This window comes from Etheostoma spectabile, unplaced genomic scaffold (assembly GCF_008692095.1).
Source record: "Etheostoma spectabile isolate EspeVRDwgs_2016 unplaced genomic scaffold, UIUC_Espe_1.0 scaffold270, whole genome shotgun sequence".
NCBI classification, from domain to species: Eukaryota; Metazoa; Chordata; class Actinopteri; order Perciformes; family Percidae; genus Etheostoma; species Etheostoma spectabile.
The window spans coordinates 21,559-35,513 of NW_022605574.1; the positions used below are offsets into that span (position 1 = coordinate 21,559).

Sequence of the window (13,955 nt, forward strand, 5' to 3'; positions counted from 1 at the left end):
CGGGGACATTTCCGGGGACAGATCCAGCCGGGGACGTCTGGTCAACCTAATTTACCGACCACCGAAAAGAGAGAAAAGATTTCATGTGAGAGTAAATTGCGGGAACAGCGATCAGGTGAACCTGTGTTCTTTCCTCTCCCAGTTAGATGTCGGTGAATAACCGCAACGTTAACCCTCTATTGCATGAATTATATTTTAAACATGGTAAAAATGTCCTGATGTGTTTCTATGACTCCAGGTTGCTTAAATAATGCAATCGTAAAAAAAAAATCTTCAATCTTTGCCTTTTTAAAGAACAGTATATAGCATTTTATCTGGTTTAAGTGATTAAAATTAAAAGTGTACTCACCCCAGATAAATGATGAATTGTTTTTTTTTTCTCAAATAAATGCTTCTAAAATTAAGAAAACATGACTACATTTTGGCTGATCCTGTAAATTAAATTGATCTTTAGTAATAATAATAATAATAATAATAATACATTTTATTTAACAGCGCCTTTAGTGTGGTGCATGCACGGTAAAGGCGCGGGGAAACAGGATTTCCTGGTTATGTGAAGTCATCAAATTAATAACACTTTCTTAACTTAATTTCACTTCAAAAGACCTATTTACACAATTAAACAGAAAACAACGCTTTTTTTTGTTGTTGCTTTTTTGCCTGAAAAAAGTGAGATTAAATGATTTAATCGTGAGTTTTTGTTAAAAAAATTATTTATTTAACCTGTACTTGACCAGGAAGTCCCTTGAGATTGAAATCTCACCAGCACACAAGTTGCAATTTAAATAGAAATAGAAAAACAGCCGAGTCAAAATCCCACATAAAGGAAAGGAGCAGGTCACATGTGGCAGCTGCATTTTTTTTAATTACATGGCATTTTAACACGGCCTTAAATTCAAATTCAGCTTATTTATCATGTTTGATAAATCCAAACTGACTACGGCGTTTATAAACTGCAGCTCGGAAGAGATAACCACGTCACGCGTGAACATGCACATTCATATGCGTTCGTATGCACGTGCACGAAATGAAACGTGCACTTTCCAGCGGCAGCATCTGCTTTGCCGGACCTTCCTCCACAGCGTTGCGGAGGATGGTCTGGATGGTTCTTCTGGTTTATTGGCATTTCTTTCAACCAATCGCAAGCGTCACGGGCGGTTAAATTGCCTCGGGAAGGAACTTTTTTTGGTGGAACATGTGTGCAAAAGTGTTTTGTTTTTTTAGTCACGCAACAGAAAACTCAGATTGGACGGAGAAGGGAGTCATAAATCAGGTGTAAACCGGGGTGTAAAATCCCAACATAAAGAAAGCAGAAGGATACGGACGTCCGCTGTTTCACGCGTCGCTAACTTGAACGAGGATTAAATGACTAAACCCTGCAGCTCTTCTAGAGTTTCCAAATGTTGTAAATGTTATAAATGTTATGAAATTCAGACGGTGAAACAAGTCATTTTGCAGAGGTTAGGAAGCTCAAAACGATTGACAGACGTCTCTTATCCATTCAAGTCTACGGGGAAAATGTCTTTTTGGGACAGAGAAGTTGTAATACCACTGTTGGTCGCTATTTCAATTTGGCTTTTGAGCCCGGTAACACATCCTGGGGGGTCTGGACGGGACCAGTGCAGCGCAGCAAATCCTGCTTCTGGCCTCCAGAAGTCTAGGGCTGGCCCTGCGTGTAACATGTCAAAATAAAATGTCACAATTTAAAATTTACAAAAATGCATTCAATTTGATTCCACAATGTTGTTGTTGTTCAGTATGAGCGTTGCATTTAATTAAATAAAGACAAATAAAGGACAGTTTGCATGAGTCAGACATTCAATAGCGGCAAAATGGACATTTCAAGAACAAGTTGCTCTCATAAGTGAAGACTTTAAAGGAAGAGGCTTCAGTAATTCCCAGGAAATGATGATGATGATGATGATGATGATGATGATGATCATGATCATGATCCTGCTGAGGAGATAATCACACCCTTCTTCACACTTCATACGTGTTTTCACATGGAAAAGGTTACTGTCTGAAGTGCAACATTTTTTTTTTTTGGGGTGATTATGACTGCAGCTGTTTTGCTTATTTTGAAGAGTTTTCCTTCTGTAACAGCTGTTTTAAATGTAATCATGTAATTATAATTGGTGTAATTTAACCCTCACGTTGTCTTCAGGTCAAATTGACCCCTTTTCTTATATCAGTGTTCTTTTTAATTCCCCAAAATAACATGATTAATTCCCCCAAACGCTCTTTGGCAAGTACAAATCTCTACTTTCATTAATTTTGGGTCTTATTCAATTTTATAGCATTGTAAAACAAATGGAAGTGTGTGTTGAAATAGTATTGAGTAAAAGTTGACATTTCAGTCTGTGATTATCACAACATATTCCTTAATTTTAGTCTCAATAATTCCTAATTCTGCTTTTCTAACTCAAACATTAGGTATATTTCTCTATAAATGAGGTTTATTGACCATAAATTCCAAAAATAACTGTAAAACTAAAGTTAATAAGTTGGTGTTACGTTGTGTTGAAAACGTCAAAAAAAGTGACAAACATGGAAAAAAACATCCATAAAAAAAAGACTCAACAAAAGTGTTGATTTTTAATTTTGTACAACACAACATTTTGACAGGAAGACACCCTTGTGTTGTCTTCCTGTCAAGATGTTGTTGTTGTGTTGTTGTTGTTTTTTTTAAACTTTTTCTTATGTTTTTGTCTCATTTTTCATCACTTTTGATGCTTTTTTCTCCAATGTTTGTCACTTTCTTGGACACTTTATAACATACATTATAATTATAATTGTAGTAGTTTAACTATGAAGGATTAAATCATGATTACTGGTAATTGTGGCAGCTGTTTTTGTTGCATTGATGACTCCTGTTGGTTGAATCAGGATGTCTGTTCCAGCCGTCGTCTTTGTAATTGCAGTAAATTGGACTGTAATCGTGTTTTCTCTCAGACGTCGCTACAGTGCACGTTGTTGTTTTTCGGTGACAACTCTTCATGTTTTCTTTTTGCCCTCGACGCTGTCTTTGTCCATTTCATAATCACAGATCTATCTGCGTAGTTGTGCCGACATGAGTGATTTGCAAAGATGTGCTAATAACGCTGAGTGCGAGCGCAGACGAATTCCCAACGCGCCACACATGCCCTTATCTTATTAACCCTGACCTCACCCGAAGAGGCGGCAATTACCCAGAGTGCACCGGCAGTCACAAAAACCTGTGTTTAATTGCAGTGAGAGCAGAGCACCCGGCATTTTGCTCAATTAAAGTAAAAGCTCCGTGCGGAGCGGTCAAATTAGCTTTATATGCACATTTAGGCAGCTGAGACCTGGCCACAGGGAGACAAAGAGACGGGAAATCAGCAGGAATCACTGGTGTTAACTGTTGTGTCAACGCCGTTAAAAGGGAGCGCCACAACACAGCTGCTAGTTTTAATCTGAGAGGCCTGAAAACAGTCAAGAAATGCCTCCATCTATACACATACATTTCATTTTCCTGCAGTTTATTTTAGACTCTGTTAATATTACCGACACCGGAGTTGAGTTGAGTTTGGTTTGTTAGTCTGTCAGTCAGCAGGATTACAGAGAAACTCAACGACTGGACCGATTCACATGAAACCCGGTGGAAGGGTGGAGCGTTGACCAAGGAAGAACCCATTCAACTTTCGGAGCGGATACACTCATTATTTTTCATTTTAGCTAATATTGTGAGACATTTGTCTTTGGCAGAGGTCCGCGCGCTCTCCGACGGCCCTTCTCGACGCGAAACAGAGAAAGTTTATGATTTTTTTAACCTTTCTGAAGCGCGTCATCCAACGGGAGTTCTGCCGCCGGATGAGCACGGACTTCTGGGTACCAGAGTCATCAGGGGCAGATTTAGTCATTTTGAGGCCTAAGTAAGTAAGTAAGTAAGGCCTTCTCACTCCTACCAAACTGCTACTAACAGCGCAAAACAAGGCTTTTACAATACTTACACAATCTTAAATCACATCAGTTATACAGAGGCACATGTTGGCAATGGCAGTGAAGCGAGAGAGAGAGAGAGGGGCGAGTTCTTGTCTGATGGGGCTTTAAAATGGCTGCGGTCCTCCTGGCGACCAATCAGGAGACAGCAATCACCTCTGCTGGACCAATCCGGTGTGTGTGTAATGCAGGTTGAGAGACATTATAACACAAAATATGACCCCAGGATCATAACAGTGTACAGTTTTCAGAATATTTTCAGCCCTTGACCTTGCTGTCAGACGGCCTTTTTACGACAAAACCATCTCTTCTTTCTCCAAACTCACCAGACTCCTTTTGACAAAAACTGTATTTTGTTTTATATGTTTAACATGATAATTTAAAAAGGCTAATTCGGACAAAATAAGTTGGACGTCTCACGGTAGTCGTGCTCTCGATTTTAATCTGCTGTTATCAAACTGAACGGCTCAGATGTGACAGCTGGCTGAGTGTTAGCTTTAACTGGTAAACACCATCAGGGACCATAAGTGCACAGTTGGTCCTCTTCACACCTCCCCCCCCCACTGTCGTCCTCGGCAACAGCCAGTGTCCCTCCATGTGTCAAACGATCCCACGGGGACAGGCTGTCAGTGTCACGTCCCCAGAACTGCCAAACACTGTGACTGGCGATGCATCACCGAGGTTTTCTCTGTTTTTGCTCATATCGACGGCAGACGAGACACAGGATGTACCGCTGGTCTTCAGCGGCGTTACGCAACATCAATTATTGGATTTTTACAATTTATTTATGCTGCAAGACAAGTTTCTGGTTGTGTGAATTCTAAAAAACCTTTAAAAGTTATAAGTAATCTGTTGTTAAATCCTGCAAAATTAACTCAAAAAGCATCATCATTTGGGATTTACACTGCAGCTAACCAGTGTTTTCATTTAGTTATAGTTTTAAAGTGATAAAGTAAAATAATAATAAACATTTGCGCACTATTGCAGTTTATTCATCGATTGTAATTTATATATATATTTTTTAGTTTGTGCGTCGTGGTTTACACGCTGTTTGTGTGCTTTATGTGTGTGTGTGTGTGTGTGTGTGTGTGTTGTGTGTGTTGGGTGGTGTGTTGGTTGTGTGCTATGCTTGTTGTGTGTGTGTTGTGTGTGTGTGTGAGTGTTGTGTGTGTGTGGTGTGTGTTGTGCTGTGGGGGTGTGTGTGTGTGTTGTGGCGTGTGTGTGGTGTGTGTTTTGTGGTTCGTGTGTGTGCTATGTGTGTGTTTGAGTGTTCTGTGTGTGTTTTGGTGTTGTGCGGTTGTGTGTGTGTGATGGTTTGTAGGGTGGCAGTGCGTGTGTGGTTGTGTGTGTGTGTGTGAAGTGTTTGCGCGTTGCTTGTGCGTGCGTGAAGGGCGTGGCGCCGTTCTCTGTTGGCGGTGTGTGTGTGTGTGTGTGTGTTTGCGTGTGTTTGTGTGTGTGTGTGTGTATGTGTGTGTGTGTGCAGGGGGAGGTTCCAGCTCGAGGCTCGGCCATGGAGGGGGACTGCCTCAGCTGTATGAAGTACCTCATGTTCATCTTCAACTTCTTCATCTTTGTGAGTTCTCTGCTCGTGTTTCTGAGCTTTAACATCTTGACTAAAACCTGGTTTAACATCATAATGACTGATTTGTTTCTCAGTATAGCTTTATCTCAGTAAAACGACTTCAAATGCAGCGTCTTTTTCACGTTATTTCCAGTTGTAACAGAACAAAACCGGGTCCAACCTGAATGACCCTGATGCATCTTTCTGTGTTTGTGCTGTAAAACAGTGCCACAGTAGAACATGATTCACAAGAGGGTCATGTAACATTCAACCGCCCCAAAAACATGAATTATTAGATTTGTGAAATAATCTACAACACACACACACCTGGTTCATAAACTCCAGATTTGAACTCTTCCCTTCAGGGAAACACGTTCATGGTCTTTTAACAGTTTTCTCACAAGATGTCACGGTTGCATAACTTTGATTTTACATTTGATGGCGCTTTGGAGTTAACATTTAACCCTTGTTTTGGCAAAATTTGGGCATTTTTTTCTATGCTTTTGACACTGTTTAAAACGTTTTTGTCAAACTTGTGTTTCCATTTAATTATATATATGACATTATGCAATTTTTTTGTTTAAAACATTATGAATAATTTTGCCTGATAGTTAAGATCAGAAGACGTATAATCAGGATTCTGTTTTGAAACCTTTAAAAAAAAAAAAAAAAAGTCAAGTGCTATGAAACATCCCAAATTCATTGAAAGCAATCATTAAATTTACCAGAGATCGTCCATGTATCCATGTTATTTTTGGGCATTTTGGTTAAAATAATGATGAGATAATGTAAATAATGGAGAGATAATGATGAGATAATGGGGAGATAATGATGAGATAATGGGGAGTAAAGATGGAGTAATGTAAATAATGGAGAGATAATGAGGTAATGGGGAGATGGAGAGAGAATGATGATGATAATAAAATAATGAGGAGAGAATGATGAGATAATGTAAATAAGGGAGAGATAATGATGAGATAATGGGAATAATGGAGAGATAAGATGAGATATGGGAATATGGAGAGATAATGATGAGATAATGGGAAAATGGAGAGACTATGATGAGGAATAAATGGGAGATAATGATGAGATAAGGAAAAATGGAGAGATAATGATGAGATAATGGGAATAATGGAGAGAATGATGAGATAATGTAATAATGGAGAGATAATGATGAGATGAGATAATGGATGAGGAATGTAAATAATGGAGAGATAATGTGAGATAATGTAAATAATGGAGAGATAATGATGAGATAATGGGAATAATGGAGAGGATAGATGAGATAATGGGAATAATGGAGAGCTAATGATGAGATAAGTAAATATGGAGAGAATGTGAGAAATGGAATAATGGAGAGATAATGATGAGATAATGTAAATAATGGAGAGATAATGATTAGATAATGGGAATAATGGAGAGATAATGATTAGATAATGGGAATAATGGAGAGATAATGATGAGATAATGGGAATAATGGAGAGATAATGATGAGATAATGGGAATAATGGAGAGATAATGATGAGATAATGGGAATAATGGAGAGATAATGATGAGATAATGGGAATAATGGAGAGATAATGATGAGATAATGGGAATAATGGAGAGATAATGATGAGATAATGTAAATAATGGAGAGATAATGATGAGATAATGTAAATAATGGAGAGATAATGATGAGATAATGTAAATAACGGGGTCAACATAAAGCAACAAAACAAAAGGTTAAAAGCTGATAAGGGTCAGAGAGGTAAAGAGACACAGTTTCTTCAGCTGGGTGGGAGAATCTGAACCCTCGGTCCAGTTAACACCTGAAGTAGATCCCCCTCCCCCCCCCCCCCCCCCCTCCCCCCCTGCCTGAGTAATGAACCCTTCCTCTCCCAGCTGGGGGGCTCCTTCCTGCTGGGTGTGGGCGTCTGGGTGCTGGTGGACCCGATGGGCTTCAGGGACATCGTGGCGGCCAACCCGCTGCTGTTCACCGGCGTCTACGTCATCCTGGCCCTGGGCAGCATGCTCTTCCTGCTGGGCTTCCTGGGCTGCTGCGGAGCCATCCGGGAGAACAAGTGTCTCCTGCTCTTTGTGAGTCCTCACCTGCCTTTCACGTAACTAAATACAAAGTTTACTCAAGTAACGTACTTAAGGACTGTACTGTGGTATTACTGATTTTACATAAAGTTAAATTACTAAGTATGGCATGGGATACTTTCCATAAAATATTCTCTCAATGCAAATCAAAACAGCTGTTAGTCTAACTGGAATAACACCATGCCAATCTCTATGTAGGGTGAAGGGTATGGGATGTTACGGGGGGGGATTTTAATTCCAAAGACCAAGGGAACTTCATCAGGATGCATAGTATCCTGATCCATGAAATAACTGGGCTTTTATAATAAACATCTGCCTCTAGGGAATTAACAGGGGGGGGGTGTATACTTATGCCCCTGTATTTAACATAGGGGGGTGGTATATTGCCCCGTATTTTAACAAGGGGGGTGTATACTTATGCCCCTGTATTTAACATGGGGGTGTATAATTATGCCCCTGTATTAAACTAGGGGGGTGTATACTATGCCCCTGTATTTTAAACATAGGGGGGTGTATACTTATGCCCTGTATTTAAACATGGGGGGTGTATACTTCTGCCCCTGTATTTTAACATAGGGGGGTGTATACTTATGCCCCTGTATTTTAACATAGGTGGGGGTATACTTTGCCCTGTATTTTAACATAGGGGGGTTATACTATGCCCCTGTATTTAACATAGGGGGGTGTATGACTTAGCCCCTGTATTTTAACATAGGGGGTTGTATACTTATGCCACCCGGTATTTAACATAGGGGGGTGTATACTTATGCCCCTGTATTTTAACCATAGGGGGGTGTATAGTTAATGCCCCTGTATTTAACAAACGGTTTAGATCACGCGGCAGTCTTGAGTAATCTCACAGGCAGGAGCACGATGTACGTGATTTTTAAAGTTGCAGCAATTAACAGTAGAAGATCAATCTTGTTCCGCTATCTCTATTAGCAAGCCAGTGTCTACTAGAGTCAATAACAGAACAGAATATATAATTCTGTCACATAACATCATATGTTGACTATTTTAGATAGAAATAGGTAGAAGAATGGGCCCTAGACTATACACTGTGAAGGTCTTAAATACGCTATCCTGTGCAGTATTTCTTTATAAAATCCTTTGTGTGGGTGGTGGTGTGTGTGTGGTGTTGTGGTGTGGTGGGTGTTGTGTGGTTGTGTGTGTGTGTGTGTGTGTGTGTGTGTGGGGTGTGTGTGTGATGTGTGTGTGGGTGTGTGTCACGTGGTGTGGTGTGTGGTGTGTGGGTGTGTGTGTGTGTGTGTGGTGTGTGTGTGTGGGTGGTGGTGTTGTGTGTGGTGTGTGTGTGTGTGGTGTGTGTGTTTGTGTGTGTGTGTGTGCTGTGTGTGGGGTGTGTGGTGTGTGTGGTGTGTGTCTGTTGGTGCGTGCGTGCGTGCGTGCGTGCGTGCGTGCGTGCGTGCGTGCGTGCGTTGCGATGCGATGCGATGCAGTGGTGCAACTGCAACAAGAACGAAAACTGAGTTAGTCACTGTTCATCCTCCTCAGTTATGTAAGAGCAGAGTGAAACAATACAAGTGCGCCATCTAGAGGAATGAAATTAAAGTAAAGTATAAGATTATTAATATCAGTGTTTATTTAATAAATCTTTATTTTCACCCGATAGATAACTTACAAAATATTATGTATGTTAAACTGAGACAATCTTCTCAAAATCTATTAAAATGTACTCATGACTCTGACATGTGTAGAGTCATAATGAGGCATTTGTTCGGAAAGTCTGTGCAGAGTATTTTTGTTATTGGGGTAATATTCATTTAGTTCCGTGTTTAACACTATTTTACACCTTTTTGTCTGTTCTGGTTTCAGTTCTTCATGCTCATCCTCTTCATCTTCCTCGCCGAGCTGGCAGCTGCCATCCTGGCGTTCCTCTTCAGGGAACACGTGAGTACGGTCTCTGCTTCAGTTTGGTGTAAATGGAGCTGCAAGTTAATCGGTACGGACCTTCCTCCACAGCGCTGCAGAGGAGGGTCTGGTTAGTCCACACAGCGTTCTGGGATGGGAGAAATACACGCTCTGGTTTATTGGCATTTCTTTACACCAATCACAATTGTCTTGGGTGGCCTTAATTGCCGAGCAGAGCCACGGTCCCGCTGCTAAATATACTTTATATTTTTGATATTTTATACTGTTATATTTTATACTGTTATATTCTTATATTTTTTTGTGTCAACACTGCAAAGGGATTGCTTTAATCTCGTTGCACAAGTACCGTGTACTTGTGTATAATGACAATAAAGGCATTCTATTCTTCTATCTAAATAGTCTCGGGAAGGAACTTGTTTTGGTGGAACGTGTATGTTCAGAAGTTGTTTTAGTCGTGCAACAGAGACTCCGATTGGACAGGTAGTCTAGCTAGCTGTCTGGATTTACACTCTGCAGATACCTGAGGACAGTAAACCTGTAAACATCAGTCCTCAGATTGGAACAGATAATAGTCTAGCAGCTGTCTGGATTTTACCCTGCAGAGACTGAGCCGGACCAGGCTAAACCATAGTCTCAGATTGACCAGATAGTCTTTAGCTGCTTGTCCTGGATATTACCTCCAGATGAATGAGCGACCAGGTAACCATAGCTCCTCAGAGTGGACAGATAGTTCTAGCTAGCTGTGCTGAATTCTCTGCCAAGACACGAGCCCGACCAGGCTAAACCATCAGTCTCAGACTTGCGGACAGTATTAGTCTAGCTAGCTGTTGGATGTCCATGCAGAGACCTGAGGACCAGGTAACCATAGTCCTCAGATTGGACAGAAATCAGCTGCAGGTTAGAACGTCAACACAGAGACAGAGGACGGGGACGGACATTTGAAAAGGCGACAATAAGGCAATAAAAAAGCGACATAAAGGCGACAAAAAGGCAACAAAAAGGCAACAAAAAAAAGCAAGATAAAGGCGACGAAAAGGCGACAAAAAGGCAACAAAACGGTGTCAAAAAGGCAACAGAAAGGCAACATAAAGGCGACAAAAAGGCAACAAAAAGACAGGTAGTCTAGCTTGCGGTCTGGATTTACCCTGCAGAGAATATGCTGTTTACATGACATGTTTCAGTATATATGTTTGATAGTAGAATATTAGTTTGCATGTAAACGTACTGAATGTTTTCCCTCATACTCTCACAGATGTGGACAGCCGCCACACACACACTGCTGTTTATGCTACTGTACGTTGGCATCACTGCACACAGACGTGTTTGCTCAGGGTCTTCCAACATGTTCAGCACGTGTGGTCGTACATTTGCAGCTGCATGTGGACATCTGCACAAATCCTCACAAATATGAGCAGATTACATGCAAAACTGTCGCAGCTTCATGGTTACAGAAAATATAGCTTGAGCTTGAGTTGGATGGATGCCTGGTTGCTTGTTTGCTGAACTGTGTCTGTCTCTGTCCAGTTAACCAGAGAGTATTTCAGCAGGGAGCTGAAGCGCCACTACATAGGAAACAACAACACCGACGTCTTCACATCCACGTGGGACGCCATCATGACCACGGTGAAGCCTCCATTTTATATTTACCACTCCTTTTCTTTTGCCTTCGTCCCTCCTTGTGCTATCAACCCAGTGTGACAACAACGCCATGCTAAATCACAGGAGCACTTTCAGTGACAGACTCATTCTCCCACAATGCACCACAGAGCGCCACAGGAAGTCATTCCTGCCTGTGGTCTGTCTCTTTCCATTTAACCAGAGAGTATTTCAGCAGGGAGCTGAAGCGCCACTACATAGGAACAACAACACCGACGTCTTCACATCCACTGGACGCCATCATGACCACGGTGAAGCCTCCATTTTATATTTACCACTCTTTCTTTTGCCTTCGTCCCTCCTTGTGCTATCAACCCAGTGTGACACAACGCCATGCTAAATCACAGACACTTTCAGTGACACGACCATTCTCCCACAATGCACCACAAGAGCGCCACAGGAAGTCATTCCTGCCTGTGGCCATCAACTTATAACTCCTCCCTCTAAGTGCTGACACACACACACTTAGAAGGTTGAAACTGGACAATATTATCTTTTTGTGCAATAACACAGGCCTGAAATGGTGCAATACTCACTGCTACAATTATTATTATTATTATTATTATTTTATTATTATTATTATTATTTTCACCATTGCAACTCCTTAATTATGTTAATCATGTATACTGTTATCATAATATTCCTTTACCTATGTAAAACCCGTACATCCACACTTATTTTTCTTTATTTATATTTCTACTCTACTATTGTGCGACTGCGTTTCCAGCGTTTTCCTTCGGGATCATAAAGTTTTCTGATTCGATCCACGTGTACACCGTGCCGTCCCTCCCCTCACGGTCTCTGCACGTTCGACTGCTGTGGCGTAAGTGCCCCGAGACTTCAAGAGAGCCTCTTCAGGCTCCTCACCCCAGTAAGATGGTCCCCGAGGCCTGTTGCCGAGGAACAGTTACCCTGGAGACGTCAGCGTGGAGCAGTGCGTGAGCGGCAGCATGGTCTTCAGACACACAAGTCGGTAGAGAAAACATCAGATGGGTAAAAAACAACAAAAAAAAAAAAAAAAACCCACCTAAATAGTGATTTGTTTACTTTGTATTTATTTAGTTTATGTATTGTGTATATGTATGTATTATGTTGTTGTTATATATATATGTTTAGTGGGTGTGTAGGTGTATGTGGTATATATATATAGATATTATATATACAATATGTATATGGTGTTGTGTGTGTATGTGTATGTGTGTTATATATCACATATGTATATGTGTGTGTGGTCGTGTTGTGTTGTCATTTACCTATATGTTCTGTGTATGTGTGTCTGTGTTGTGTGTTTATCGTCGTGTTACATGTGGTGTTCTCTGTGTCTGTGTGTATATTCTCTGTTTGTTGTTCTGTGTATGTGTATGTGTTGTTGGTCATATATACTATATCATCTGTTCTGTGTGTTTGTATTTGTGTGTGTATATATATACGTTTCGCTGTGTCTGTGTATGTGTGTATATCATACCTATGTGTGTATGTGCTGTGTGTACTATATTATAGTCTATGTTTGTGTATTGTGTATTGTATGGTTATTCTCTTCACTGATTCTGTGTGGTATGTGTCTGTAGTGTATTCTACTCATTATATGTGTTGTGTATGTTTATGTTGTACATATTCAGTCATATGTGTGTGTATGTGTATGTGTGTATTATATACATATGTGTGTGTATGTGTATGTGTGTTATATAGACATATTATTGTGGTCTAGTGTATTGTGTCGTATATATATACATATGTTATGTGTGTGTATTTCATGTGTGTATATATACATCGTATATGTGTGTGTATGTGTATTTGTATATTGTACTAATGTTTTGTTTGTATATATATACATAATGTATGTGTGTGTAGTGTGTCATAGTTTTATATTACACTGTATAGTGATGTGTGTCTGTATGTTGTGTGTATATATATACATATGTGTGTATGTGTATGTGTGTATATATATACATAGTTGTCTGTGTATGTGTATGTGTGTGTATTATTATATACCTATGTATATGTGTTTTGTGTATGTTTGTATATATATACTATTTATTTGTGTATGTGTATGGTGTGTGTTATATATACCATAGTATATACTGTTGATGTTTATGTTTATGTTAGTGTGTCTATATATAACATTGTTTGTGTGTGTATGTGTATGTGTGTATATCTCTAGATATACCATATGTACTATGTGTGTGTTGTGTATGTGTGTATAATATAGGTAGGAGGTTGGTCTCTACATATGTCTATTTGTGGTATGTTGTTTGGAGATTAAATTAGGTATTTGTGTATGTTTGTATATTACAATGCTATATGTGGTGTGATGTGTAGTGTGATATAATTATATACATGTATACTGTATGTTTAATTGTGTATTATCTACAGATTTACTGTTGTGTATGTGTATGGTGGGTTTTGTGTATCTAGTACCGCTCTGTAATAATGTATGTGTAATGTTGCTGTAGTGGTCTATATATACCTATGTGTGTGTCTGTGTATTTGTGTGATATATCCATATTGTATATGTTTGTGTAGTGCATGTTTGTATCTCTCTACCCTATGGATATGTGTGTGTAGGTGTCTGTGTTCTCTCTCTTCTCTGTATATGTGTGTGTATGTTTGTAGTTTTACCTGCTATATATATAATATCGCTACTGGTCAAAAGTTTGGGGTCACTTAGAATTTCCATTGCTCGCTCATTATATACCAGAACCAGCTGAATCCAGTGCCTTTTTTTTTTTACCAAGGCAGCAGTTTTTAGATTACATTATGTGCTTATAAACTTGCAAAAGGGTTGTCCATTTTTTTCTCAGTG

At 39.9% G+C, this 13,955-nt stretch overlaps 1 protein-coding gene across 4 annotated transcripts in view; it reads left to right on the plus strand.

Moving 5' to 3' along the window:
• The window catches only part of LOC116685805 (tetraspanin-18), a 27,476-nt gene that overhangs the window by 6,284 nt on the left and 7,237 nt on the right, over window positions 1-13,955 (plus strand). For 2 of the 4 annotated variants that reach the window (XM_032510736.1, XM_032510738.1), the window contains exons 2-5: window positions 5,444-5,533; window positions 7,406-7,600; window positions 9,440-9,514; window positions 11,021-11,119. In XM_032510736.1, coding sequence (XP_032366627.1) covers window positions 5,444-5,533; window positions 7,406-7,600; window positions 9,440-9,514; window positions 11,021-11,119 — 459 coding nt within the window. Of the gene's footprint in view, window positions 1-5,443; window positions 5,534-7,405; window positions 7,601-9,439; window positions 9,515-11,020; window positions 11,120-11,304; window positions 11,404-11,956; window positions 12,122-13,955 lie in introns of all 4 variants that reach the window. The other 2 variants (XR_004331052.1, XM_032510737.1) reach the window with 2 other exon arrangements.